Source organism: Silurus aristotelis (assembly GCF_946808225.1).
Source record: "Silurus aristotelis genome assembly, chromosome: 2".
Classification (NCBI taxonomy): domain Eukaryota; kingdom Metazoa; phylum Chordata; class Actinopteri; order Siluriformes; family Siluridae; genus Silurus; species Silurus aristotelis.
This window is the reverse complement of record NC_139575.1, coordinates 1,988,900-2,016,808: the sequence shown is the minus strand read 5'-3', so window position 1 is coordinate 2,016,808 and position 27,909 is coordinate 1,988,900. Positions and strand designations below refer to the sequence as shown.

Genomic DNA, 27,909 nt, shown 5'->3' with positions numbered 1-27,909 from the left:
GATTTTCGGCGTATCGTGTACTTCAGTTGAATTGAATGGTGTGCAAAGTGGTGAAATGTCTGTTTTTGTTTGGTTTATAATTACGCTACCTGAGAGGCGTAGCACTCCGTTCACACGAGTCACCACCCTGCTGTGATCCAAACCGCCAGCAAACGTTCCTATTAGCGGTTGCCATAGTAACACATTATCAGTAGGTCTCACTACTAGGGTTTCACTTTTGACAAGTGTCTTCAAATGGACAAACAGGTAACCCACATCTATGACGTCATGTGACTCATTCAACTCGAAACAAATGACTTTAAAGTCCACGCTACGGCATCAAATTGGGTTTAAGTTCCTCACGAGATCAAAAACGTCGTCTCGGTGTTGAGGGACAAGAAAAGGTCCAATACATTCGAGGACATTTTATCTCGTCTGGTTAGTGCCGATCTACTCGAGTTGGAAGATGTTTGATGGCTCAGGTGTAGGAAGATCCGGTGGGATTTATTACACCAGATGTTACGTCACTGATGAGCAACAATTCAATCAGATCAAAACCTGATACTTTTCCCCCATGATGATGATGATGATGATGATGATGGTGTGTTTAATCACATTCTATCTTCTATTTTTAACTGAGCAGTTGAGGGCCTTGTTTAAGGGCCCAGCAGTAGCAGTTTGGTGTTGGTGATGTTTGTGACCTTCCAAACCACAGTCCAATACCATAATCACTGAGCTTCCACCTCCCAGCTAGCGTGTTGCTAGGAGCTAGGTTAGCTAGCTGTGACGAGCGAGATATATTTATATACCTGTTACAGATTTGGCAACTCGAAATCTCAAATAAACTAAAAGATCAGAAGTCACTTCTGTGTTCACTCTGTGCTTCGAGCGGCCATTTTGTTTTGACGTCACTTGCTGAACACATTCCCGACTTCCCAAGCAGGATTTCTGATCGATTGTGAAGTTGATTTCTTGATTGCTGTTTGATTTATTTGATTTTCATCCCACCTAGCTAAGGTTGACAATCGCCATGGTAACTGTATCACTTCCCAGCCCCGCCCATCACTTCTGCAAGTTCCTGTTTTGTTTAGGTTTTTTTTCAAACATGTATTTTTTTTTAATGAACGTCTCCATGTTTCGTAGATGTAACGCCGCTTCGAGGTCTACGCACGATACGGGAAAAAAAGATGTTTTTGAAATGAAATACAATTGTATGAAATAAGCCCCGGTGTGGAGGCCTGGAAACAATTGGGCGTCATGGTTACGGCCAGATGTATCTCCTGTAATGATGTCATTGAAACATGGCCTCGTGTTTGGATTATTATTGTGATTGTGTTTGTTTCTGCGCTAGGAACGGGTGTGTGTGTGTGTGTGTGTGTGTGTGTGTGTGCGCCATTTATGTAACTGTAGAAAGAAGCTGTTAGGCCTTGACTGGAGCGCTGTACAGAGGCCCGTGTAAGGGGAGGCTGTGTGTGTGTGTGTGTGTGTGTGTGTGTGTGTGTGTGTGTGTGTGTGTGTGTGTGTGTTCGTTCACGGGATAGAGAGACCCTGTACGGAAGTAAAAGAAAGCGAGGAAGGAGGAGTCGCTCATGCTCTTTGGTCATGTATGTTGTGTGTGTGTGTGTGTGTGTGTGTGTGTGTGTGTGCACATGCTTGAGTAACAGCGGAAGACAGGAGTAAACACACTGGGGGATTAGTGTTTTTGCTGATACACACCGAGACTTGGAGTGACGCTGGTGTACGGTGTGAGTTTTTCCTCCACGTTTCTAACCGCTAACTCTCCTACCTTAGCGTTTTGCCTGGGTAGGGGGAGGGGGAAAGGGGAGGGGTAGGGGGTAATTATGTAAGGACAGGGGTGATTATGTAAGGGGTAATGCATGATGGGGCATGCTATTAAAGAAAAATAATCCACCCTGTGGTGGAGAGATAAAGAGGAGATACTGTTACTGCAGCAGGGTGGATTATTCTCCATGCTGTTTTACTGCTCTGATACCACACCAGTCAGACTTCTATTTCAATTTACTTTAATATACACACAATTTTTTATCTGTTTATTGTTACATTTTCTTTTTATTTCTCTTGAAATTAATACCACATAAATACAGCTGCCTTGTCACTAAGAAACCGCGATGAAACATAAACTGCTCAATGATTGGCTCACGGAGCTCTGTGCTGTTTTCTGATTGGTTGATGAAGCTCTGAGCTGCTCTGTGATTGGCTCGTGAAGCTCTGAGCTGCTCTGTGATTGGCTCGTGAAGCTCTGAGCTGCTCTGTGATTGGCTCGTGAAGCTCTGAGCTGCTCTGTGATTGGCTCGTGAAGCTCTGAGCTGCTCTGTGATTGGCTCATGAAGCTATGTGCTGTTCCATGATTGACCTGTAGACAGCACATTTCCAATAATAAAAAAAAAGCTTATACTCGAAAGTATTAAGTGACAGACCGCACGTTTGTTTAGGCTCCGCCTCCCACGTTGAGCGCATTTTTAAAAATCATCACTATTTATTGTTGTTAAACTTGAAAACACACAATAATGGGTGTAAAAAAGAATCGAGAGTTAGCTCAGTGTCACTGTGGCTGCTCGCGCCGTACTGGAAATACTGTTTGTTTTGCTCATGCAAAATTACCTCATCAATTGCTCATCAATATTACCAAGTGCAATTTTATTTTTGAGAGTGTAAATACTATTATTATTGCTTCTTTCTTTTTTTATTTATATTCTGTACTGTATGTATTTGTACTGTGTCTCTGCTTCATATTTGCACATTTCTGCTGCTCTAACATTTCCCCAGTGTGGGACTAATTAAGGTTTATCTCATCCTAAAATCCAACTATTATTTGTGAAAATATTATTTGTGTGCAACAGATATTTCATATTAAAAACACATTTAGTATAAAAAAATGTCATTACTTCTTTTATATTTAATTGTAGCTTCTTTATTACATCCTCAATTTATTCTAGTTCATATTGTAGTTTATTTTCTATTTTCAGACTTTTTTTATATTTGAGACAAAATGTTTTCAACTATAAAATTACTATAAAATTACTATAAAATTTGTATTTTATGAATTATTTTTTAAATAGTTACTATAAAGCTGATAAGTTCAAATAATCAATTTAACAATTCATTAATTAACAAAAAAAATAATAATCAAATTACAAACCAAAAAAAAAAACAGGATTTAAGAAAATAAAATGCAATATTTTTGTTATGTATCGATAATTGATTTATTAACACTTCTTAATGTTCTTTTAAAAACTAACTTTATTTATTTATGTTTTTATTTGTATGTTTATTATTGCGTTGTTGTTTCTTGTATTGTTGGTTTCTTTTATATATATATATAACTGAGATAGGGTTACATAAATACAGTGTGTTTGGTTCTGTGTGTGTGTGTGTGTGTGTGTGTGTGTGTGTGTGTGTTGGGGGGGGGGGTGAAGGACGAGGTCAGTGTTTCACTGCAGCTTTGACTGACGTGTGCGATGTGAAGCTTTCAATCTTCTGCACGTGATTCAGTTTCTCTACCAGATGAATTCAGCCACAAGTTGTAGGAAAAACTGAGACGTTTAGTGGAAAAAATCTTTTCTGAGTGTGTCTTAGTGGAGTCGTGTGTGTGTGTGTGTGTGTGTGTGTGTGTGTGTGTGTGTGTGTGTGTGTGTTTTGGAGGAAAAGGGAGAGAGAGAGACTGTAGTGCAGTCTTGCGAAGTCTCTGCTGAAGGGTTTGTTTAAGGACACCAGAATTTAATGTGTGTTCTGGACCTGAACTGACCCAACACACACACACACACACACACACACACACAGACTGGAGCTGGTATAAATGCTATTGAGGATGTGGGAAGGGTTATGTGTGTGTGTGTGTGTGTGTGTGTGTGCGCATGTGTGTGTTGTGTGCATTTTGTGTAAAGTGTGTGTACTGCTTAGGTAGTTTATATTGTGTTCATATTGTGTCTCTTTTGTGTGTGTTGAGTATGCTGTTTGTGTCTGTGTGTGTTGAATGTCCTGTGCATATTGAATATGTTGTGTGTGTCAATTGTGTATATTGAATCTGCTGTGTTTGTGTGTTGTGTATATATAGAAAATGTTTTGTGTGTTGTGTATATTAAATGTGCTGTGTGTATGTGTGTTTGTGTGTATGTGTTAAATGGGCTGAGTGTGTTTTGTGTGTGTTGAATGTGCTGTGTGTATGTGTTGTGTATGTTGAATGTGCTGTGTGTGATTTGTGTGTGTTGAATGTGCTGTGTGTGTTTTGTGTGTGAAATGTGCTGTGTGTGTGAAATGTGCTGTGTGTGTTTTGTGTGTGTTAAATGTGCTGTGTGTGTTTTGTGTATGTTGAATGTGCTGTGTGTGTTGAATGTGCTGTGTGTGTTTTGTGTGTGTTGAATGTGCTGTGTGTGTTTTGTGTGTGAAATGTGCTGTGTGTGTGAAATGTGCTGTGTGTGTTGAATGTGCTGTGTGTGTTTTGTGTGTGTTGAATGTGCTGTGTGTGTTTTGTGTGTGAAATGTGCTGTGTGTTTGAAATGTGCTGTGTGTGTTTTGTGTGTGTTAAATGTGCTGTGTGTGTTTTGTGTATGTTGAATGTGCTGTGTGTGTTGAATGTGCTGTGTGTGTTTTGTGTGTGTTGAATGTGCTGTGTGTGTTTTGTGTGTGAAATGTGCTGTGTGTGTGAAATGTGCTGTGTGTGTTGAATGTGCTGTGTGTGTTTTGTGTGTGTTGAATGTGCTGTGTGTGTTTTGTGTGTGAAATGTTCTGTGTGTGTGAAATGTGCTGTGTGTGTTTTGTGTGTGTTAAATGTGCTGTGTGTGTTTTGTGTATGTTGAATGTGCTGTGTGTGTTATGTGTGTGTTGAATGTGCTGAGGGTATGTGTTGAATGTGCTGTGTGTATGTGTTGTGTATGTTGAATGTGCTGTGTGTGTTTTGTGTGTGTTGAATGTGCTGAGTGTATGTGTTGTGTATGTTGAATGTGCTGAGTGTGTTTTGTGTGTGTTGAATGTGCTAAGTGTATGTGTTGTGTATGTTGAATGTGCTGTGTGTGTTAAGTGTGTGTTGCATGTGCTGAGTGTATGTGTTGTGTGTGTTGAATGTGCTGAGTGTGTTTTGTGTGTGTTGAATGTGCTGTGTATGTGTTGTGTGTGTTGAATGTGCTGTGTGTGTTGTGTATGTTGAATGTGCTGTGTGTATGTGTTGTGTATGTTGAATGTGCTGTGTGTATGTGTTGTGTATGTTGAATGTGCTGTGTGTATGTGTTGTGTATGTTGAATGTGCTGAGTGTGTTTTGTGTGTGTTGAATGTGCTGTGTGTATGTGTTGTGTATGTTGAATGTGCTGTGTGTGTTAAGTGTGTGTTGCATGTGCTGAGTGTATGTGTTGTGTGTGTTGAATGTGCTGAGTGTGTTTTGTGTGTGTTGAATGTGCTGTGTATGTGTTGTGTGTGTTGAATGTGCTGTGTGTGTTGTGTATGTTGAATGTGCTGTGTGTATGTGTTGTGTATGTTGAATGTGCTGTGTGTATGTGTTGTGTATGTTGAATGTGCTGTGTGTATGTGTTGTGTATGTTGAATGTGCTGTGTATGTGTTGTGTGTGTTGAATGTGCTGTGTGTTGTGTATGTTGAATGTGCTGTGTATGTGTTGTGTATGTTGAATGTGCTGTGTGCATGTGTTGTGTATGTTGAATGTGCTGTGTGTGTTTTGTGTGTGTTGAATGTGCTGTGTGTATGTGTTGTGTATGTTGAATGTGCTGAGTGTGTTTTGTGTGAGTTGAATGTGCTGAGTGTATGTGTTGTGTATGTTGAATGTGCTGAGTGTGTTGAATGTGCTGTGTGTATGTGTTGTGTATGTTGAATGTGCTGAGTGTGTTTTGTGTTTGTTGAATGTGCTGAGTGTATGTGTTGTGTATGTTGAATGTGCTGTGTGTGTTTTGTGTATGTTGAATGTGCTGTGTGTTTTGTGTATGTTGAATGTGCTGTGTGTATGTGTTGTGTATGTTGAATGTGCTGTGTGTATGTGTTGTGTATGTTGAATGTGCTGTATGTACGTGTTGTGTATGTTGAATGTGCTGTGTGTATGTGTGTGTTGAATGTGCTGTGTGTGTGTTTTGTGTGTGTTGAATGTGCTGTGTGTATGTGTTGTGTATGTTGAATGTGCTGTGTATGTGTTGTGTATGTTGAATGTGCTGTGTGTATGTGTTGTGTATGTTGAATGTGCTGTATGTACGTGTTGTGTATGTTGAATGTGCTGTGTGTATGTGTTGTGTGTGTTGAATGTGCTGTGTGTGTTTCGTGTGTGTTGAATGTGCTGATTGTATCTGTGTGTATGTTGAATGTGCTGTATGTATGTGTTGTGTATGTTGAATGTGCTGTGTGTATGTGTTGTGTATGTTGAATGTGCTGTATGTATGTGTTGTGTATGTTGAATGTGCTGTGTGTGTTTTGAGTATGTTGAATGTGCTGATTGTATGTGTTGTGTATGTTGAATGTGCTGTGTGTTTTGTGTGTGTTGAATGTGCTGTGTGTATGTGTTGTGTATGTTGAATGTGCTGTGTGTGTTTTGAGTATGTTGAATGTGCTGTGTGTATGTGTTGTGTATGTTGAATGTGCTGTGTGTGTTTTGAGTATGTTGAATGTGCTGTGTGTGTGTTGTGTATGTTGAATGTGCTATGTGTGTTTTGTGTATCTTGAATGTGCTAAGTGTATGTGTTGTGTATGTTGAATGTGCTGTGTGTGTTTTGTGTATGTTGAATGTGCTGTGTGTTTGTGTGTGTGTTAAACGCACTGTGTGGGTTGTGCATATTGAATGTGCTGTGTGTTTTGTGTGTGTTGAATGTGGTGTGTGTGTGTGTGTGTGTGTGTGTGTGTGTGTGTGTGTGTGTGTGTGTGTGTGTGTGTTGAATGTGCTGTGTGTGTTTGTGTGTACCTGCACTGGTATTTGTGTAGCAGTAAGCGTGTTAAACTCTGAGTGCCCCTTTATGTTGTGTGTAACTGAATTGGGGGCGGGGCTTCCAACAAGCTCATTGTATGCAGATGTTTACTAGCAACACTAGCAAGAAATGTTTACCTACTGACCCTGAGCTAATTTCGTACAGCTAATGTTAGCAACAAACCAAATTGCGGTTGTCATGGAAACGTTAGCGCTAAGTGAATCAGGAGATTGTAAATGTTGACTGGTCTGAGCTGGATCATGTTGATGTTTGATAATAAAGGTAGATTGAGTATGCGGTAAGTAATACTAAGTTGAGTAAGCCCAACCCATCTCATTTGCTTATTCATGAATATTTTTTTATTTATTTAAAGTTTCTGGTCAAGGAACTCATTTCATTGGCTGGGAATTCTCATGGCTTTTTTAATTATGATGAAATATTAACGACAGAAATGATTTTTTTACCCATTTTCTGTTTCATTCATTTTACCAGTGTTCTATTTTGACACTCGGTTTGGACGTGGACTCGGGGTCAAAGGTCACTCTAATACACGTGAACAGTCGGTGATGACTCATTGTCACTCTGACATCACTAATGTTTACATCACTACACACACAACCTTTATTCACTAAACTAAATTAATTCTAATGAGTGCAAAAGTTTCTACCCCCCCTGCTTTTCCTAATGAGGAAAAAAGTCTCGTCTTTAATTTACAGGTACAGAAAAAAAAAACAATTATTCCCAGAAGACCGATGTGAAATAGGGGTTTGTGTGGAAATTAGATAAAATATGTAAATATGTACAGGCAGATGAGTTGTGCAACAATTTGTACCCCCTCTCCTCCGTTTATTATTGTTTTGTAATGTAAAAATAACATGCAATGATTCTTAATTTCACACATGTTCACATCACATACACATGATGACAAAAGCAAAAGTCTTTGAAAATATTTACACTACTAAATAGAAACGATTTCCAAAATAAGATATATGTATTATTATTATTTTTTGTTATATAAATGTAATTGTATGTATTGTGACTTTTTTCCAAAAAAAACTTTTCTCCTTGGGGTGCACAAACTTTCGCACTGGGTTGTACATATGGAATGTATAAAGGCAGAGTGCTCAAGGTCGAGCGCTTGGCTCTGCCCGGTGTTAACGTTGTCCTGTTTTCCATAAGGGGGATATTCTAGATTCTAGATAGTGGTGAGTCATTTTCTCCTCACGTGTCCTGAAACGTTTTCACGTGTCCCACACGTATCTCACATGACTGTGCCGTAACCCAGAGCTCGATCCTCAATCACCTGCTCAATGTTTCCTCCTGAAATAAAGTACAGTGTGGGTGAAGCCACATCACTTTACCATTTTTTATTACGTATAATATCCGGAAAAACTCGACCTTTACGAAGCAGTGACACTGAAGACTCCTTTCTTAACCGATAAACCAACCTCTTTTAGAAGGTCAAGCGTCCCAGCCACACCGAGCTGCCACTTCTGGGCCCCTGAGCAAGGCCCTTAACCCCAGAGCTGTTTAGTTGTATGAATCCAGTGGTGGAAGAAGTACACAAAGCATGTAGTTGAGATAAAGTAGATTTACTCAGTAAATTCCAGTAAAGTAAAAGTGTCCATTTAAACATACATTTGAGTAAATGTACAAATGTTTTTTTTCCTTCAAATGTACTTAAGTATCCAAAGTAGTGATTTATTATAACTCTAATGTTCCTATTATCATTTTTATCACAAGATTCTTCACTTAATCACCTTAGTTTCTGTGTAAAGACTCGAATGTGACTCTCAGAACACTGATCTATTAATAGAATGATATTAATGACTTAAACACTGATTTCTATTACAATCATCATGAACACAAAACCTTCTTTATAACTACTTTAACTTTAATAAAAACGTGTAAATGAGGTCACGTGTGTTGTGGTGAGTTCGAGTCTGGAGTTTCTTCATCATTTATTCCTCTCTTAATGTTCCTCTTGATGTTGAACTGATGCTGAACTGTATGTTGGTGATCTGTAGATGCACCGAGCGCCAATCAGAACACGTGTAAAACAGAGCGTGCGCTCGACCCTGATTGGTGACTAGCTGCGTGTTTCACCAGTTACGTTTTTATCCTCGTTAATAAAAAAGAACGACTGATTTCACTACATTTTGTTGAGTAAAAAGTCAAATATTTGACTTTGAAATGTATTGAAATGAAGTGTCCCCACAGTAACAAGTTAAATTTACGTTATTACTGTTCACCACTGTATGAATGAGATAAATGTACGTCGCTCTCTATAAGGGCGTCTTCCGAAATAACGCAAATGTAAACGTTATTAGAGCTTCTGACCAATAAGAGTCCAGAACTGAAGAGTGATGTATTTTTGTCGTTTATGCTAATGTTTACTATTTGCAATGTTTTTATTGTAATAAAAGCGTACAGAAAAATGTTGCAGTACAGTCGCTCTTTTTTACGGTAATGTAACACTAGCAAACTCTCCAAACCCTGAGAAACTGCTTCAGATCAGATCAGTTCACTATCAGAACCATAGAAACGGCTCATTGTCTGCCAACCAATCAGAACCGTTTCTGATGAATGCTTTGACCAATCATTAACCCCCTAGCTTTCATCTCGCTAACTCTGCGTTTTACATTCACACTACGCACCGTATTGCACAATGTGTTTTCACTATTTTCTCTTCCTCACCTACAAGTGGGGCAAAAAACAGGTCACATGGTCTCATGATCATATGACATGCAAAGGTTAGAGTTTGAACAGTGAAGTGAAGAAGATGAAATCCGCCAATCAATGGAAACGATCAGAGGTCAAGGCGAGCGAGAGAAAAACAATGAAAGAACTCTGGTTAAGCCACACCCCCAAAAACACAGCATCGTATGCTTTGTTTAATAATTAATCAGAACGCTAATTCAGCTAGCAATGCTAATCACGTTTCATCGCTCTGTTTACTGTTCAGATTTCCAGGGGCCTCAATTAAGAGGTCACATGACCTTAGTACGAAAAAAAAAACAGGTTTTCGGGTTTTTTAATTATATATAAATAAATAAAAAAATCTTTTAAAATCATTAATAACCCAATAAGCTTTAAATCTGCAATGAAAGGGAAATTAACCCTTGGTAGATGTTGCGTTCTGTGTTTCCACCTCAGAAAGCTTTTAAGGAACCTGTTTAGGAACCAAGAAAATAGAAACTTCATGAGCTTTATCTGAAGGTCCACCACAGAATCCAATATAGATTTCAGTACCAGGAAATGGTTTATTTCCTGTTCAAGGATTAGTAATGTATTGAGGGGAGGAGCTTGCTGATTGCTGAATGCGGATTGGTCAATCTCCCGTTTTTTTTAACCTTCTACACTAACTAAGCAATAGGTGAGGCGCAGGTTCGTGTTCTACAAACGTGTGCAACATGAGGACATTCAAGTCGAGAATTGTTTGAAATTTACGCAAAAATAAATCTATTAAAACCACAATAAAGAAATAAATCAATAAATTAGAAACAGGAAGGACCAATTAAATATATTATAGGAAAAAAATTTACTGTTTTTTTTTTTACATTTTTATTTAATTTTTTTAACCTGCTTCGACAAATTTAAGCCAAAAATCTTGCGTTATAACACGACAGAATTTATTTATTTTTTTTCTTATAATCGTGACATTTTGTCACATGTAAAAATCTTTTTCTCTGGACTGGTTACTAAAATAAACCTCTGAACAAACAGCACCTTGCATCCTAAATGCGCTTTATTTAGTGGTTTAGGTGTTGGACTCCTGATCACAAGGTTGTGAGTTTAAACCCAGCTACACTAAGGTGTCACTTCTTGGCCCCTGAGTAAGGCCCTTAACCCTCAACTGCTCAGTTGTATAAATGTAAGTCACGCTGGATAAGGGCATCTGAGAAATGCTGTAAAAGTTCTTGTTTCAGTGTATTTGTGGTATAAATGGATGGATCGTAAGCGTGGGACTCGGCGTTGTGTTGAGGTTCTCGCTCTGGCTGTAATAACTTGCTGTATTATTTAAGAGTTTTCTCCACCGGCTGTTGAAAGTGCGAGTCAATCACTCAGGAGCTCGGATAATCAAAGAAAATGAGTTTTCCTCGCTTGCTGGCTTACTGATTGATACGTGTGTGTGTGGGTCTGTGTGTGTGTGTGTGTGTTTGTGAATACCTGTAGCAGTTTTTCTACAGGAACACCGTTAGCGTTAATCCAGGAATTCCTATATGTTTATTCAGCCCGAGGTGCTCGTGTTCTGTTTCTGGCCTCGGGGCGAATACAGAGCTGTTTTGTGACATCGTGTGCTCGAGATTAATAAAGGCGCGGTCACGCATTCCTTTTTCGACTCATAGCTGGAGTTTGGAAACGTAAACTTCATACATAGAATTTTCGTATACCTATTTTCATGTGTAGTGAGGGTGTATATGGGTGGTTGTTTGGGTGTAGTCAGTGTGTATGTGGGTGTATAGGGGTGGGTGGGTGTAGTCAGGGTGTATATGGGTGGTTGTTTGGGTGTAGTCAGGGTGTATGTGGGTGTGTGTATAGGGTTGGGTGATTGTTGTAAGGGTGTATATTGGTGGTTGTTTGGGTACAGTCAGGGTGTATGTGGGTGGTTGTTTGGGTACAGTCAGGGTGTACGTGGGTGGGTGTTTTAAGGGTGCATATGGGTGGTTGTTTGAGTATAGTCAGGGTGTATGTGGGTCTGTGTGTATAGGGGTGGGTGAGTGTTGTAAGGGTGTATATGGGTGGTTGTTTGGTTATAATCAGGGTGTATGTGGGTGTGTGTATAGGGTTGGGTGATTGTTGTAAGGGTGTATATTGGTGGTTGTTTGGGTACAGTCAGGGTGTATGTGGGTGGTTGTTTGAGTACAGTCAGCGTGTACGTGGGTGGGTGTTTTAAGGGTGCATATGGGTGGTTGTTTGGGTATAGTCAGGGTGTATGTGGGTCTGTGTGTATAGGGGTGGGTGAGTGTTGTAAGGGTGTATATGGGTGGTTGTTTGGTTATAATCAGGGTGTATGTGGGTGTGTGTATAGGGTTGGGTGATTGTTGTAAGGGTGTATACGGGTGGTTGTTTGGGTATCGTCAGGGTGTATATTGGTGGTTGTTTGGGTACAGTCAGGGTGTATGTGGGTGGTTGTTTGAGTACAGTCAGCGTGTACGTGGGTGGGTGTTTTAAGGGTGCATATGGGTGGTTGTTTGGGTACAGTCAGGGTGTATGTGGGTCTGTGTGTATAGGGGTGGGTGAGTGTTGTAAGGGTGTATATGGGTGGTTGTTTGAGTATAGTCAGGGTGTATGTGGGTGTGTGTATAGGGTTGGGTGATTGTTGTAAGGGTGTATATGGGTGGTTGTTTGGATATAGTCAGGGTGTATATTGGTGGTTGTTTGGGTACAGTCAGGGTGTATGTGGGTGGTTGTTTAGGTACAGTCAGGGTGTACGTGGGTGGGTGTTTTTAGGGTGCATATGGGTGGTTGTTTGGGTACAGTCAGGGTGTATGTGGGTCTGTGTATAGGGGTGGGTGAGTGTTGTAAGGGTGCATATGGGTGGTTGTTTGAGTACAGTCAGGGTGTATGTGGGTGTGTGTATAGGGGTGGGTGAGTGTTGTAAGGGTGTATATGGGTAGTTGTTTGGGTATAGTCAGGGTGCATATGGGTGGTTGTTTGGGTACAGTCAGGGTGTATGTGGGTGTGTGTATAGGGGTGGGTGAGTGTTGTAAGGGTGTATATGGGTGGTTGTTTGGGTATAGTCAGGGTGTATGTGGGTGGGTGTATAGGTGTGGGTCAATGTAGTCAGGGGGTATGTAAATAAGTTTCTCACCCCAACCTGCTGTTGTCCTGGTGTAGTCCTGGTGTACATACGGGTGCTGCTGTGGTGCGTGTCTGCGTCTCTCAGCTGCAGCGATTTGCGGTTCGTATGAAAGTAGTTTAATTATTCAGAGCAGTGCAAAAGCCACGTCACGTATGATTTGTGGTTGTGTTTTGATTTTTGGTTCGTGCTGAAGGACGTGGAGATTTCCAGCTGCTCCGTCCGTTATATACAGTCGATTTCTCTGTCGGCTCCGCCCCCACAGTCTGCTTCTGTAAATCAGTAAACCCACTGCTCCCTCTTTCTTTCTCTCCCTCTTTTTCTCCCTCTCTCCATCTGCTCGTATCTGTAGTGATGGAGTCCACAGTTAGCACGTCCACGCAGGTGCCTGATGAATACGACCGCAACGTTCCACGGATCTGCGGTGTGTGTGGAGACAAAGCTACCGGCTTCCACTTTAATGCCATGACCTGTGAAGGCTGCAAGGGCTTCTTCAGGTACACAGCAAACCACACACACACACACACACACACACACACACACACACACACACACACACACACACACACACACAAATACAGGTTTGCACTTGCAAAAAAGTTTATTTTTATTTGAGATAATTTAACCAGTAAACAGCCTTCTGCATTTCCATGTTCTGCATTTCCACCACAGGAACTTTAGGGACCTGTTTAGAAGAAACCTCCTATTCAGAAAAGCTTTAGTTGAGTTTTCAGTGATTGATTTCTTAAATGATCTTAGAAAATGTTTAGTTCCTGTTACACAGTCAGTACTTTGTAAAGGGGAGGGGCTTGCTGCATGTTGATGTCTGAATGTCACTGATTGGTTGGTTGCACATATTAGCATTTTCTCTGCGTTAACCTTAAGAAGAGACCAGGCGACGGTTGGGGGTCTTTTGGTTCATTAGTGCTTGTGGTTTGATTTGATGTGTTTCCTCAGTTCCTTACAAAAACCTTTACCTGTAGTTGGTTCTCATTTCTGTTTTTACTGTAAATCTGTAAAAATAAAGTAATCAGATAATTTATTATTGTATTATAATAATTAAGTTTGGAAGGAAAGCAGGGATGGTTGGCATGTCTAAGAGCACAAGTTAGCTCGAAGCTAATCACTTTAATAAGTTTTGAACAGAAGTGGTGTATAGATGGATGTAGCCTGTACATTTCGGCTAACGTTGGCTAGGCCACGCCCACGGGTAACGATCGTAGCTACATGTTTACTGCATGTTCAGTCATGATTTATCTCTGACCATTGTATTAATAGTATATGATCCCCTTTTCCTGTTTATTTATACTTATAATATTCAATCATGTATCATTATTTATTCATATCGATTGTATCCTTACCAACCTGTACATTTGTAAATATTTTACATGGATGCCAATGCTCTTCTGGTTAGATGCTAACTGTATTCTGTTGGTGTGCACATTGTACAATAATTCTAATCTAATTTATAATGTGTCACGTCGCTTCGAAATGACATCTTAATTTCAGAGATTCTACACAAAACTCTTTACTTTTCAAAATTCGAAAGACACGCCCACAGTGCCACAATGTTAATCACGTTCTGAACAATAAAGCAAATATACCACCCACAGCACTGGCCATGTGTTTACACTCAGCAACTTTCACTGTATTATCAGTTGACGTTTATTTATTCCCAGAAACTCCCAGGTTTGGTGTTACAGCCTGGAATTTGCAACGTTTGCACCTAATCATGGTGCCTTTAGACTGAACATATAAATAAATAAGTGATAAATTCTGTATATATTGTAAAGATGGTGTAAAATACTCGTAGAATCCTGCAGCATATAAGGATCTGCACGAATTCTGTAAATCATTTGGATGTAAAACGCATTTCCGGCATAAGATTTAACAAACCACTGATGTGTGTGTTTGTGTGTTAGACGCAGCATGAAGCGCAAGGCCAGCTTCACGTGCCCATTCAGCGGGAGCTGCAGCATCACTAAAGACAACCGGCGTCACTGCCAGTCTTGCAGACTCAAGCGCTGTCTGGATATTGGCATGATGAAGGAGTGTGAGTAATCCCAGCGCCAGCATTTCACACCTTCCTCCACTGTAGCTCACAATACACTCCGAATCCCACTGGACGCTAACGCACAAAAGCTGAGGGACGTTTTTACTCTCACACCGAGGGGGAGGTCGGGGGGATTTAAGAAATGAGCACAGAGCTAACGTTACTAAAAACCACGGTCTCCATTTCCATTTCTCTGCCCGACACCTCTTGTTTTCTCACGTCGCAAGAAATCAGTTGCAAACGCAAATTCTGTCCTGTTCTGTTCAGTTGCTGTTCAAACTGCTCAATTGTAAGTCGTTGTGAATAATATCATCTACCAAATACCATGAATGTGAAGAGGGTGGGTGTGGCTCCAGTTTTTTGGGAAAGGTTGAACATGATCAGGGTTTCGTAGGTGTGGAAACCATTAAGCGGTATAGGGTGTATAGGAGTGATTTGGTGTGGTCAGGATGTGTAGAAGGGTCTGTGGAAGGGTTTGGTGTGGTCAGGGTGTGTAGGAGTGGTTTGGTGTGATCAGGGTGTGTAGAAGTGGTTTGGTGTGGTCAGGGTGTGTCAGAGTGGTTTGGTGTGGTCAGGATGTGTAGAAGGGTCTGTGGAAGGGGTTTGGTGTGGTCAGGGTGTGTCGGAGTGGATTGGTCATGGTGTGTAGGAGTGGTTTGTTGTTGTCAGGGTGTTTAGCAGTAGTTTGGTCAGGGTGGTTTGGAGTGGTTTGGTGTGGCCAGGGTGTGTGGGAGTGGTTTGGTGTTTTCAGGGTGTGTAGGAGTGGTTTCCTCAGGGTGTGTAGGAGTGGTTGTATGTGGTCAGGGTGTTTAGGAGTGGTTTGGTGTGGTCAGGGTGTTTAGGAGTGGTTTGGTGTTTTCAGGGTGTGTGGGAGTGGTTTGGTGTGGTCAGGGTGTGTAGGAGGGGTTTGGTCAGGGTGTTTAGGAGTGGTTTGGTGTTGTCAGGGTGTTTGAGTGGTTTGGTGTGGTCAGGGTGTTTAGGAGTGGTGTGGTCAGGGTGTGTGGGAGTGGTTTGGTGTGGTCAGGGTGTGTGGGAGTGGTTTTGTGTGGTCAGGGTGTTTAGAAGTGGTTTGGTGTGGTCAGGGTGTGTAGGAGGGGTTTGGTCAGGCTGTTTAGGAGGGGTTTGGTCAGGGTGTTTAGGAGTGGTTTGGTGTGGTCAGGGTGTGTAGGAGGGGTTTGGTCAGGGTGTTTAGGAGTGGTTTGGTCAGGGTATGTGGGAGTGGTTTGGTCAGGATGTGTGGGAGTGGTTTGGTGTTTTCAGGGTGTGTAGGTGGGGTTTGGTCAAAGTGTGTAGGAGTGGTTTTGTCAGGTTGTGTAGGAGTGGTTGTATGTGGTCAGGGTGTGTAGGAGTGGTTTTGTCAGGTTGTGTAGGAGTGGTTTTGTCAGGGTGTGTAGGAGTGGTGCGGTGTGGACAGGGTGTGTAGGAGTGGTTTTGTGTCGTCAGGGTGTTTAGGAGTGGTTTGGTGTGGTCAGGGTGTGTATGAGTTGTTTTTTGTGGTCAGTGTGTGTGGGAGGGGTTTGGTCAGGGTGTGTAGGAGTGGTGTGGTGTGGTCAGGGTGTGTAGGAGGGGTTTGGTCAGGGTGTTTAGGAGTGGTTTGGTCAGGGTGTGTAGGAGGGATTTGGTGTAGTCAGTGTGTTTAGGAGTGGTTTGGGGTTGTAAGGGGGTTTAGGAGTGGTTTAGTGTGGTCAGGGTGTGTATGAGTTGTTTTTTGTGGTCAGGGTGTGTGGGAGGGGTTTGGTCAGGGTGTGTAGGAGTGGTTGTATGTGGTCAGGGTGTGTAGGAGTGGTTTGGTCATGGTCTGTAGGAGTGGTTTGGTCATGGTGTGTAGGAGTGGTATGGTGTGGTTAGGGTGTGTAGGAGTGCTTTGGAGTGATCAGGGTGTTTAGGAGTGGTTTGGTGTTGTCATGGTGTTTAGAAGTGGTTTGGTGTGGTCAGGGTGTTTAGGAGTGGTTTGGTGTTGTCATGGTGTTTAGAAGTGGTTTGGTCAGGGTGTGTGGGAGTGGTTTGGTGTGGCCGGGGTGTGTAGGAGTGGTTTGGTGTTTTCAGGGTGTGTAGGAGTGGTTTCCTCAGGGTGTGTAGAAGTGGTTGTATGTGGTCAGGGTGTTTAGGAGTGGTTTGGTGTGGTCAGGGTGTTTAGGAGTGGTTTGGTGTTTTCAGGGTGTGTGGGAGTGGTTTGGTGTGGTCAGGGTGTGTAGGAGGGGTTTGGTCAGGGTGTTTAGGAGTGGTTTGGTGTTGTCAGGGTGTTTAGGAGTGGTTTGATGTGGTCAGGGTGTTTAGGAGTGGTGTGGTCAGGGTGTGTGGAAATGGTTTGGTGTGGTCAGGGTGTGTGGGAGTGGTTTTGTGTGGTCAGGGTGTTTAGGAGTGGTTTGAAGTTGTCAGGGTGTTTAGGAGTGGTTTGGTGTGGACAGGGTGTGTAGGAGTGGTTTTATGTCGTCAGGGTGTTTAGGAGTTGTTTGGTGTGGTCAGGGTGTGTATGAGTAGTTTTTTTTTGGTCAGGGTGTGTGGGAGGGGTTTGGTCAGGGTGTGTAGGAGTGGTGTGGTGTTTTCAGGGTGTGTGGGAGTGGTTTTGTGTGGTCAGGGTGTTTAGGAGTGGTTTGGAGTTGTCAGGGTGTTTAGGAGTGGTTTGGTGTGGACAGGGTGTGTAGGAGTGGTTTTATGTCGTCAGGGTGTTTAGGAGTTGTTTGGTGTGGTCAGGGTGTGTATGAGTTGTTTTTTGTGGTCAGGGTGTGTGGGAGGGGTTTGGTCAGGGTGTTTAGGAGTGGTTTGGTGTTTTCAGGGTGTGTGGGAGTGATTTGGTGTGGTCAGGGTGTGTAGGAGGGGTTTGGTCAGGGTGTTTAGGAGTGGTTTGGTGTTGTCAGGGTGTTTAGGAGTGGTTTGATGTGGTCAGGGTGTTTAGGAGTGGTGTGGTCAGGGTGTGTGGAAATGGTTTTGTATGGTCAGGGTGTGTGGGAGTGGTTTTGTGTGGTCAGGGTGTTTAGGAGTGGTTTGGAGTTGTCAGGGTGTTTAGGAGTGATTTGGTGTGGACAGGGTGTGTAGGAGTGGTTTTATGTCGTCAGGGTGTTTAGGAGTTGTTTGGTGTGGTCAGGGTGTGTATGAGTTGTTTTTTGTGGTCAGGGTGTGTGGGAGGAGTTTGGTCAGGGTGTGTAGGAGTGGTGTGGTGTGGTCAGGGTGTGTAGGAGGGGTTTGGTCAGGGTGTTTAGGAGTGGTTTGGTCAGGGTGTGTAGGAGGGATTTGGTGTAGTCAGGGTGTTTAGGAGTGGTTTGGGGTTGTGAGGGTGTTTAGGAGTGGTTTGGTGTGGTCAGGGTGTGTATGAGTTGTTTCTTGTGGTCAGGGTGTGTGGGAGGGGTTTGGTCAGGGTGTGTAGGAGTGGTTGTATGTGGTCAGGGTGTGTAGGAGTGGTTTGGTCATGGTGTGTAGGAGTGGTTTGGTCAGGGTGTGTAGGAGTGGTTTGGTGTGGTCAGGGTGTATAGGAGTGGTTTGGTCAGGGTGTGTGGGAGTGGTTTGGTGTTTTCAGGGTGTGTAGGTGGGGTTTGGTCAGGGTGTATAGAAGTGGTTTTGTCAGGTTGTGTAGGAGTGAGTTGTTTTTTTGTGGTCAGGGGGTGTGGGAGGGGTTTGGTCAGGGTGTGTAGGAGTGGTTGTATGTGGTCAGGGTGTGTAGGAGTGGTTTGGTCATGGTGTGTAGGAGTGGTTTGGTCAGAGTGTGTATGAGTGGTTTGGTCAGGGTGTGTAAAAGTGGTTTGGTTAGGGTGTGTAGGAGTGGTTGTATGTGGTCAGGTGTTTAGGAGTAGGTTGGTGTGGTCAGTGTGTTTAGGAGTGGTTTGGTGGAGTCAGGGTGTGTCTGGAATGTGGTATGGGGTTGTTTGGGTGGGGTAAGGGGTTGTTTGGGTGGGGTTAGAGTGTGGCTGTGTGTTAAAGGGGTTGTTTGGGTGTGTTCAGAGTGGTTGGACATGGTAAGTTGTTGTCTGCCTGTGGCATTGGGTTGTTTGGATGTGGTCTGGGTGTGGCTGGGCATGGTATGGGGTTGTTTGGGTGGGGTAAGGGTGTGGCTTGGTGTGTTGAAGGGGTTGTTTGGGCATGGTCAGGGTATGGTTGGACGTGGTCAGGGTTTTTTGAGTGTGGTAAAGATGTTTGGATATAGTTAGGGTGTGTTTAAGCATGGTAAGGGGTTGTTTTGGTGTGGTAAAGGGGTTGTTTGGATGTGGTCAGGGTGTAGATGGGTGTGGTCACTGATCAGTTTGACTGTAGTGTTTTTGGAGCTTTGTTTCCTGTACTCTTTTTTCTTGTTATAGTCCAGCTTTTTGTGTGACAGTTATCCTGACCGATGAGGAGGTGAAGAGGAAGAAAGATCTGATCCAGAAAAGGAAGGACGAGGAGGCGCAGAAGGTGGCGCAGAAGCCCCACCTCTCTGATGAGCAGAGTGCGATCATCTCCTCGCTGGTGGAAGCTCATCACAAAACCTACGATGACTCGTACTCCGATTTCACCCGCTTCCGAGTAAATCCTCCACATCCTCCATTCTCCTGCAGCCTGAAAACTGTTACTGCTTCATCTGCTTCAGTTAGTCCTTTGTCTAAGTGTGTGTGTGTGTGTGTGTGTGTGTGTGTGTGTGTGTGTGTGTGTGTGTGTGGGTTGCAGCCTCCAGTGAGACAGGGTCCTGTTACACGCAGTGCCAGTCGAGCCGCTTCACTACACTCGCTGTCTGATGCTTCTTCCGATTCCTTTCGCCACTCACCTGGTAACACACACACACACACACACACACACACACACACACACACACACACACACACACACACTCACATCTATCTATCTACTGTGTTTGTCTCTTTCACTTGATTAGGTAAAGTACCTCTAATGTGATCTTTACAGTAAACAGGACACACATCAGTGTTTCCTCGTATTTATGTGTGAGAAAAAACGAATGATGAGATGTTTTTGATTTTTCTATGCCCCTATCTGTCCATCCTTCTGTCTTGTCGGTCTCTCTTTTCTTTTCTTTGTGTGGTCTCTTTTTTTTTTCCCTCTTTACTCACTATTTTTATCTTTCTGTCGGTCTATTCTCTGTCTCTCTGTCCTCTTATTCTCTGTCCTGTCCTGTTTTGTGTTTTATCTTTCTGTACATCTTTCTCTCTCTCTCTCTCTCTCTCTCTCTCTCTCTCTCTCTCTCTCTCTCTCTCTGTTCTGTGTTCTGTCTGGGTGATGACACTTCCTGTCATGTTACTGTGTGTGTGTGCTGTCTATATCTGTCCTATCTTTCTGTTTTGTCTCTTTCTCTGCCATGTCTCTCTTTGTCCCCCCCCCTCCGCCTCTGTCCTGTCTCCCTCTGTCTCATCTTTCTTTGTCCCATCTCTTTCCTGTCTCTCTGCAGAGTCGGGTGATGGGAAGTTGAATCTGAGCAGTATGTTGATGATGTATCAGGAACAGGGTTCTAGTCCTGACTCTAAGGAGGACGAGGGTTCGCGTTTGTCCATGCTCCCTCACCTGGCTGATCTGGTCAGCTACAGCATCCAGAAGGTCATCGGCTTCGCCAAGATGATCCCCGGGTTCAGGTAAAGAACACCGACTCCTGTCAAAAGAAGTTCTGAAAAAATACCAATAATCTCCGCCAGATTCCAGAATTTAGTGAATTTCCACGTTTATATTTGTTTCAGTTCCGTATTTCCATCCTCGTTTTCCACATCAGAAAAATCATACGGTTTCGATGCAAATGTTTAAACACAAACGTCTATATTTAAAACCATGTGAACGAGCAGTTACTATGGAAATGTTTATATTAGAATGAACATATTGGACCTGATGCTACAGTAATGTTGATATTCATCTTGGTGTGTGTGTGTGTGTGTGTGTGTGTGTGTGTGTGTGTGTGTGTGTGTGTGTGACAGAGAGTTGACGGCGGAGGATCAGATCGCTTTGCTGAAGTCTAGTGCTATTGAGGTGATCATGCTGAGGTCCAATCAGTCCTTCAGTCTAGAGGATATGAGCTGGTGTTGTGGGGGGGAGTTCAAGTACTGCGTCAATGATGTTACTAAAGGTATAATCACGCACACACACACACACACACACACACACACACACACACACACACACACACACACACACACACACACAGTGGTACCAGCATTGGGGTTCCATATTTCCATCTTAATCAGAAACATTCTCTTTGCTCTGTAATGGGTGGGGCCACATTTCAGCTCAGTTTTGTGATGTCACAAAAATAATAACAAAAAATTTCATTTCATGGTTTTGTTTATTAATGTACATTAAAACAGTTCCTTAATATATTTTTTACATTCTACAAATAATTGCAAGATTTTTATTAGATTTATTATTAATGAATAGTTTAAATTTATTATTTGTTTTTTTTATTATTTATTATAAATTACCTATTAATAATGTATTATTTATTAATTCTTATTTTAAAATATTTGCATTTCTGAGGCAGAAATTCAAAGTTGAGTCATGCTTATTTTTAAACATTGTCAATTTTGTCGTTAATTCTTTTTTTATATATAATTTTTTGTCCTAAATGTGATGTCTTTGATCAATTCTTTTTAGATTGATTTATTTACTGTTTGCCTAATTACATTTTTATGATATTAGCAGACGGAAAATACTATTTATTGTCAGGAAGCTATTTTATTTTATTTTATTTAAATTATTTTTCTTTTATTAATATTTGTTTTTGTGGTTTTTTTTACACTGTTGTGGATTTTTACAGGAACCAGAACCTTTTAAATTATTTCAAATTAGTTTTGTTCTTTATATTTGGTTTTTGTAGTTATAGACACCAGGGACAATACTATTCTAAAATGTATTAATAAAATGTATTATATATATATAAATATATATATATATATATATATATATATATATATATATATATATATATATATATATATATATATATATATATACAGTATATAATTTAGATTTATTTTAATAATAAATAAATATTAATTAATGAATAATAAATTAATGAATAATAATATATTAACCATCTAAGGGATTTCTCAGTCGCAGTTTTGTTAATGCTTGTGTTAAACCTGTGCGTTTGTGTGCGTGTGTATTCGTGTGTGTGTGTGTGTGTGTGTGTGTGTGTGTGTGTGTGTGTGTGTAGCTGGCCACACTCTGGAGCTGCTGGAGCCACTGGTGAAGTTCCAGGTGGGGTTGAAGAAGCTGAATCTGCACGAGGAGGAGCATGTGTTGCTGATGGCCATCTGCCTGCTGTCCCCCGGTGCGTCCGAGCTGCTGCCCATCACTCAGCCCTGCAGCCGTCTAATCAAATCCAAATCCGATTATATTCCACCCAATACACTTTATTCACTTTATTTACCCCCTGAGGGAGCGGTGTGTGTGTGTGTGTGTGTGTGTGTGTGTGTGTGTGTGACCAGAAAAGAGATGATCAGACATAAAGCAGTGCGGCGCTGCAGCAGACGGCCATTTTGTTTTCTGTTATCATTTAAATCTAATCATTAAATTAGATATTTTATTTTTTTTTGTTGTGAACCTGCAGCACAACAGCCGCTTTATCACAACGTCACCGACATCAAACACACACTGCGTTTACAGCTCGGTTGTCACGGCAACCTCTTTTTTCATCATCAAAATCATATTATAGTTTATAGTTACAGGCTATGCAAATAATTATACTTATTATAATATATACATATATGATACTGATTTACTGATTTATTTGTTTTCCTGCTGGAAAAAACAGTACAAGAAAAGAAGGGAGGGAGGGAGGGACAGACAGACAGATGGAGGTTGGACATGTAGATAGATGGATGGATGGATGGATGGATGGATGGATGGATGGATGGATGGATGGATGGACATGTAAATAGATGGAGGTTGGATGAATGGATATGTAGATAGATGGAGATTGGATGGATGGAGGGATGGCTGGAAATGTAGATAGATGGAGGATGTATGGATGGATGGATATGTAGATGGATGGATGGATGGATGGATGGATGGATGGATGGATATGTAGATAGATGGATGGATGGATGGATGGATGGATGGATGGATGGACATGTAGATAAATGGAGGTTGGATGGATGGACATGTAGTTGGATGGAGGTTGGATGGATGGATATGTAGATAGATGGAGGTTGGATGGATGGAGGGATGGATGGATGGAAATGTAGATAGATGGAGGTTGGATGAATGGATATGTATATAGATGGAGGTTGGATGGATGGAGGGATGGCTGGAAATGTAGATAGATGGAGGATGGATGGATGGCTGTATAGATAAAAGGAAAGTGCTTTTAAAGCACACAAATGTTGATCATGTGATTTGAAGCAGTACTATAAATACAGGACACATTTTTAATCCAAAGAAACGTTGAGATGGCGTTTATTACATGTTTATCACACGTTTATTAGGCGTTTATTACACGTTTATTAGGCGTTTATTACACGTTTATTAGGCGTTTATTACACGTTGTTATTCACCTCGATTAATTTGACTGTAAAAAAAAACTTTAGGATCAAACACTTGAACAAAAAGATACGATACGGACTGATGTCTCTTTTTAACATTGCGGATTACTGAATCAAGTGTCAGAGATGATAACCAGGTGTGTGTGTGTGTGTGTGTGTGTGTGTGTGTGTTGCAGACCGTCCCGGCGTGCAGGATCATGAGCGTGTTGAGGTTCTACAGGAGCGTATCTCAGAGGTCCTCCAGGCGTACATCCGAGTGCACCACCGCAGCCGTCTGCTTTACGCTAAGATGATCCAGAAGCTGGCGGAGCTGCGCAGCCTGAGTGAGGAGCACTCAAAGCAGTACCGCACACTGTCCTTCCAACCCGAGCACAGCATGCAGCTCACGCCGCTCGTCCTCGAGGTGTTTGGAGGACAGGTCACCTAGAGGTCAGGAGGAGTGTGTCGGGTGTGGACGTATGGACAATCCCCATGAAACACACACACACGCAGAGTGGGGGAATGATACGTGTGTGTGTGTGTGTGTGTGTGTGTGTGTGTGTGTGTTCTTTCCTTTATCATGGGCTCTAGTGTGTTTGTGAGCGCCATGGCAACGCAAACCATCTATTCCATAAACATTAACGTGCAGTATTACACTACATCATGTGTAGCTGTGTGTGTGTGTGTGTGTGTGTGTGTGTGTGTGTGTGTGTGTGTGTGTGTGTGTGTGAGAGAGTGAGTGTTGTAGCTCTGCTTGTCCACTACTACTGTCTCTTTTCATCTACCATTAAAATGCACATGCACACAGTCAAGCTGCTCAACCAATCACAATGCAACAATTCACCCTCAAGCCCCACCCCCTTTAAGAGCTCTGATTAGATCTTGCACAAAATCAGGTTCAGGCAAAAATCATTATTTATATACAAAAATTATTAATTTTATGCGTGACTCGTTTATTCCACCATAAATCACTCGTGGATTCATGTGTGCTCACTACGTAGCCACAAACATGTCATAACTCACATAAACACCATTATCATGTTAATTATGCAAATTTTATTGTCATAAAGGACATTTTCCTGTCGAGAGTTTCCTTATCAAACAAACAGGAGTCATTATATTTACCTAAATGACTCATATGAGTCATATGGGCAAATCTATAAGATTGACTCAGAGTCATTTGTGCAAATTTATTAATTTGACTCTGAGTCATTTGGGCAAATTTTAATTCATTCATTCATGTTCACATCTTATCAACTTTTAGTTATTTTTTTATGATGGATATTAATCATTATTAATAATCTTTTTTTTTAAGATGCTTTTGATGCCTAAAGAACCGATTTCTCATCACACTTTGACTCACTGAATGAAATGCAATAGAATCAGGAAGTCTCAAAAAAATATTCACTTTTGTGGAATCTACGTCTTCCGGTTTCCTCCATTTCTCACCTCATCGTATTCACGTTAACTGACGTAGTACAGTCTCTGAGTACACTACGTTACTCTCGCATTTCAGGGCTTTTCTATTGCTGAATTTAAATCCAGAATGGCTTCCTGTACACTGTGTGTGTTCACTACAGGGTGTATAACATGGGGGTGTTATAGAGCATTTATAAGAAGGTTTTCATAAGCTACAGACTTTAATCTTTATTTTTGTCCTTCTCCTGTACTGAACGATACACGAGTCATTTATTCAAATATAGTAAATGATCTACTTTCAGATCAAATAAACAAATCCAAAATGTTTTAAAAGCAGTAAAAAGCCATAAAATCTAAACGCAATAGAAAAACAAGGAGTTTGAGGAATCGATTTTTAATAACATGAGCGCTAAATGTGACTAAATGACTCGTGGAGTTGAACTCGGAGTCAAGTTCGAACCATGTTTGATGAGTTTGTATTTTAGTGATGGATTTCTCACGATGATGAGATTGAAAAGCAGAACATCACGGTGAAAAAATGCAATCTACAACCCAGACGCTTAAACAATCTCCATCCCAAAGGGCCTTTCTCCATTTCTTTGCTCCTTCTCGCTCGGTGTAGAAAGCGAGTGATGCTGTGAGGTGTGTATTAGTGGCTCAGCGTTCCGTCGCCGACAGTTTTGACGTTGAGCTTTGAAAAAAAAAACGTGTAAATACTACGACTATATATCCTTTAACGTTATATCCTTAGAGCCTACACGTATATAATCTTACTCTCTGAGCTGGAACGTGTACATAGAGCCGAGTTCCTCTTTACGCTCGGATTACGATCAGCGTGTGAGATCTCGCAGGGTTTTGAGGTCGAACTGTAGTTTCTTTAGGACGCTGTTGTAGAGAACAGAGATGTTTTCAAGCTTTGGAACAGCGACGCTTTGTTTTTCCGATCACCATCGTACGTTCGCTTGTCATCGCTGTAGAATCTCACGTGGAGAATGTCGCTGTGACGTTGCTCCGCTTAAAACTGAATCTCCACCGCTGGAGCTCTCGGTTGTGTGTGTGTGAGACGTAGGTAATTAAGGTAATTAGTAATAAAAGGTATTTATCTCATGGAAGTGATGGAAGTCTAAGAGCAGATGTTGCCAAAAAAAAAGCACCCCGAAAAACTATGTAATTATTTTTGTAAATGAGCTAGCAACAGCTAGCAATCCAGAGCAATGACTTGTGATGCTAGTTACAGCTTAGCGGCTTCTACAAAGTTGTCATATAGCAGTTTTTTAAGCTAAATGTAACCATGGCAACGACGTCCGTTCATCTACAAACCAGTCAAATCACGATATGTTAAAACGCTAGCTAGCTAAATGTACCCATGGCAAAGACTTCTGTCAAATCATGCCAAGCTAGCTAGCTAATCGTTGTTATGTATACTGCCTCTGAAGTGCTACAAGCATGTTATATCACAGTATTTTATCTAGCTCAATGTAACCATGGCAGCGAATTTTGACAAACCTGTTAAAAATGTTAGTTCATGAAACTGCTGGATCAAAGTTACCATGGCGACGTCTTCACGTGTGACCCGAGTCAGATTGCCATACCTTATCCAGCTAAAAGTTACCACGTCCTGTCGTGTCATGCTAGCTAGGCGAAACGTAACCATGGAAATACAAGATGTTAGCTACCTGAAGGTAACCATGGCAACACAATTGTGCCACTGGAAAACATTGTTTTATGGCGTAAACACGATTAAACGTGAGATCAAAAAACAACAGAAAAAAAATCATCTGCCCCTTGACTTGTATTATAAGTGACTCCGCCGTGAATTTATTTTTATCATCAGTATGGAAGCAGTCCATGCTTTACACACACACACACATACAAACACACACACACACACACACACACACACACACACACTCAGGAGACACGTGGGCGTGAGTTTCCCTTTAACGCTCTGTAGAGGATTTGCTGCTCTCTGATTGGTTAATGAAGCTACGTGACGTTTTGATGCCAGTGTTCCTCATAATCCTGCTCCTGTACAGTCGCTTGCTGTTGTGAAATCCGGTCACGAGGACGTGTGTGAGGTAGTTGATGAGGACGGACTCGGACGAGGCGCTCGAGGATCCGTGCTGCGTTCAGAGACGCTGAGATTTCATTCTCCGTTTTATTCTTCATCGTCGTCGTTCGTCTGTCGGACGTCTCATTCAGTCCGACGCCCTCTGCAGGAGGATGTCTTGAGGTTCAGCAAAAGTGTGTGTGTGTGTGTGTGTGTGTGTGTGTGTGTGTGTGTGTGTGTGTGTGTGTGTGTGTGTGTGTATGTGAAGGAAAGAGGGTGTGGTCAGGTCGCCGTGGTGATGGCAGGCTGAAGCTCAGGGTCGATGGCAGAATGTTTCATCGCTTTTTTATTAGTAAAATTGATTATGATGCTCAGTGCATAAGGAAAATGAGAAAATTCCCGGAAAGCTGTGTGTGGCTGTGTGTGTGTGTGTGTGTGTGTGTGTGTGTGTGTGTGTGTGTGTGTGTGTGTGTGTGTGTGTGTGTGTGTGTGTGTGTGTGTGCATGTATAGGAAGACTGTTAAGCACTTATCTATTCACTATGTATGTTGATATTTCTGGGCGTGGCTTAGCCTATCTGTGTATGTGGGCATGTGTGTGTGTGTGTGTGTGTGTTAAAGATAAAAAGCTATATTTTATAACCCAGTCCAGAGTTATTTGCAAATTATAATTTAGTCCAGGCACTTAAAAATCTTCACCTTCAAAATTTTAGATCCCTGAATGTTTAATTTATAAACTTTGATCATTATTTTATTTATTCTTCTCATTTATTCATATTTCAGTTGTATTTAATCGCAGGACTACACAGATCCCTTTATTGTTCTGCCTGATTTCTTTGAGATCGTGGTGACGTGACGATTGATCTTTATGGACTTATGATGCATTGATGCCGCGTTTATTTGTTCCTCCAATTGGAGCTTTTTGTTTTAAAATTTGGATCCGTTTTCTAATGTTGGTAACCAAAAAAAAAAAAAAAAAAAAAGGACAGATTTGATTAAAGACTATTTAAGGATTTTTTTACTTTAAAATCGTTTCTCAACAATTTTTTTTTTTTTTTATCAAAATATTACCACTTTAATGTCAGATTGCTATGACTTAATCTGCTAATGTTAAATTAGTATTTCTTTTAATATGGCACTAAAATGCCATCGCATACTTTTAACAGAACATAAAATAAATAAAAATAAAATAATTCATTAAAAAGCTATAATAAACAAATGTGCTTTGAGCTACTTTAAAAGGCAAATTTTTTTTTACATTACTATTT

General features: G+C 41.5%; 1 protein-coding gene, 1 long non-coding RNA gene and 1 pseudogene across 5 annotated transcripts in view; 1 reads left to right on the top strand and 2 right to left on the bottom strand.

The window, feature by feature from the left end:
* vdrb (vitamin D receptor b) overlaps positions 1 to 23,967 on the top strand; it is a 27,151-nt gene extending 3,184 nt beyond the window's left edge. For 2 of the 3 annotated variants that reach the window (XM_083563567.1, XM_083563565.1), the window contains 8 exons: positions 13,048 to 13,192; positions 14,618 to 14,748; positions 19,058 to 19,242; positions 19,384 to 19,483; positions 20,117 to 20,297; positions 20,631 to 20,779; positions 21,866 to 21,982; positions 23,372 to 23,967. In XM_083563567.1, the coding sequence (XP_083419693.1) occupies positions 13,050 to 13,192; positions 14,618 to 14,748; positions 19,058 to 19,242; positions 19,384 to 19,483; positions 20,117 to 20,297; positions 20,631 to 20,779; positions 21,866 to 21,982; positions 23,372 to 23,622 (1,257 nt within the window). In that variant the 5' untranslated portion in view covers positions 13,048 to 13,049 and the 3' untranslated portion in view covers positions 23,623 to 23,967. Of the gene's footprint in view, positions 1,725 to 13,047; positions 13,193 to 14,617; positions 14,749 to 19,057; positions 19,243 to 19,383; positions 19,484 to 20,116; positions 20,298 to 20,630; positions 20,780 to 21,865; positions 21,983 to 23,371 lie in introns of all 3 variants that reach the window. The other variant, XM_083563566.1, reaches the window with a different exon arrangement.
* LOC310737260 lies at positions 1,673 to 6,763 on the bottom strand (annotated as a pseudogene). Its single transcript has 4 exons — positions 6,748 to 6,763; positions 4,522 to 4,633; positions 4,187 to 4,431; positions 1,673 to 1,778 (listed from the first exon to the last, which is right to left on the bottom strand). The product of its transcript is annotated as an uncharacterized misc_RNA (transcript).
* Positions 23,847 to 27,909, bottom strand: LOC310739221. Its single transcript, XR_014537291.1, has 2 exons — positions 26,481 to 27,909; positions 23,847 to 26,444 (listed from the first exon to the last, which is right to left on the bottom strand). It is a non-coding gene; the product is annotated as an uncharacterized lncRNA (long non-coding RNA).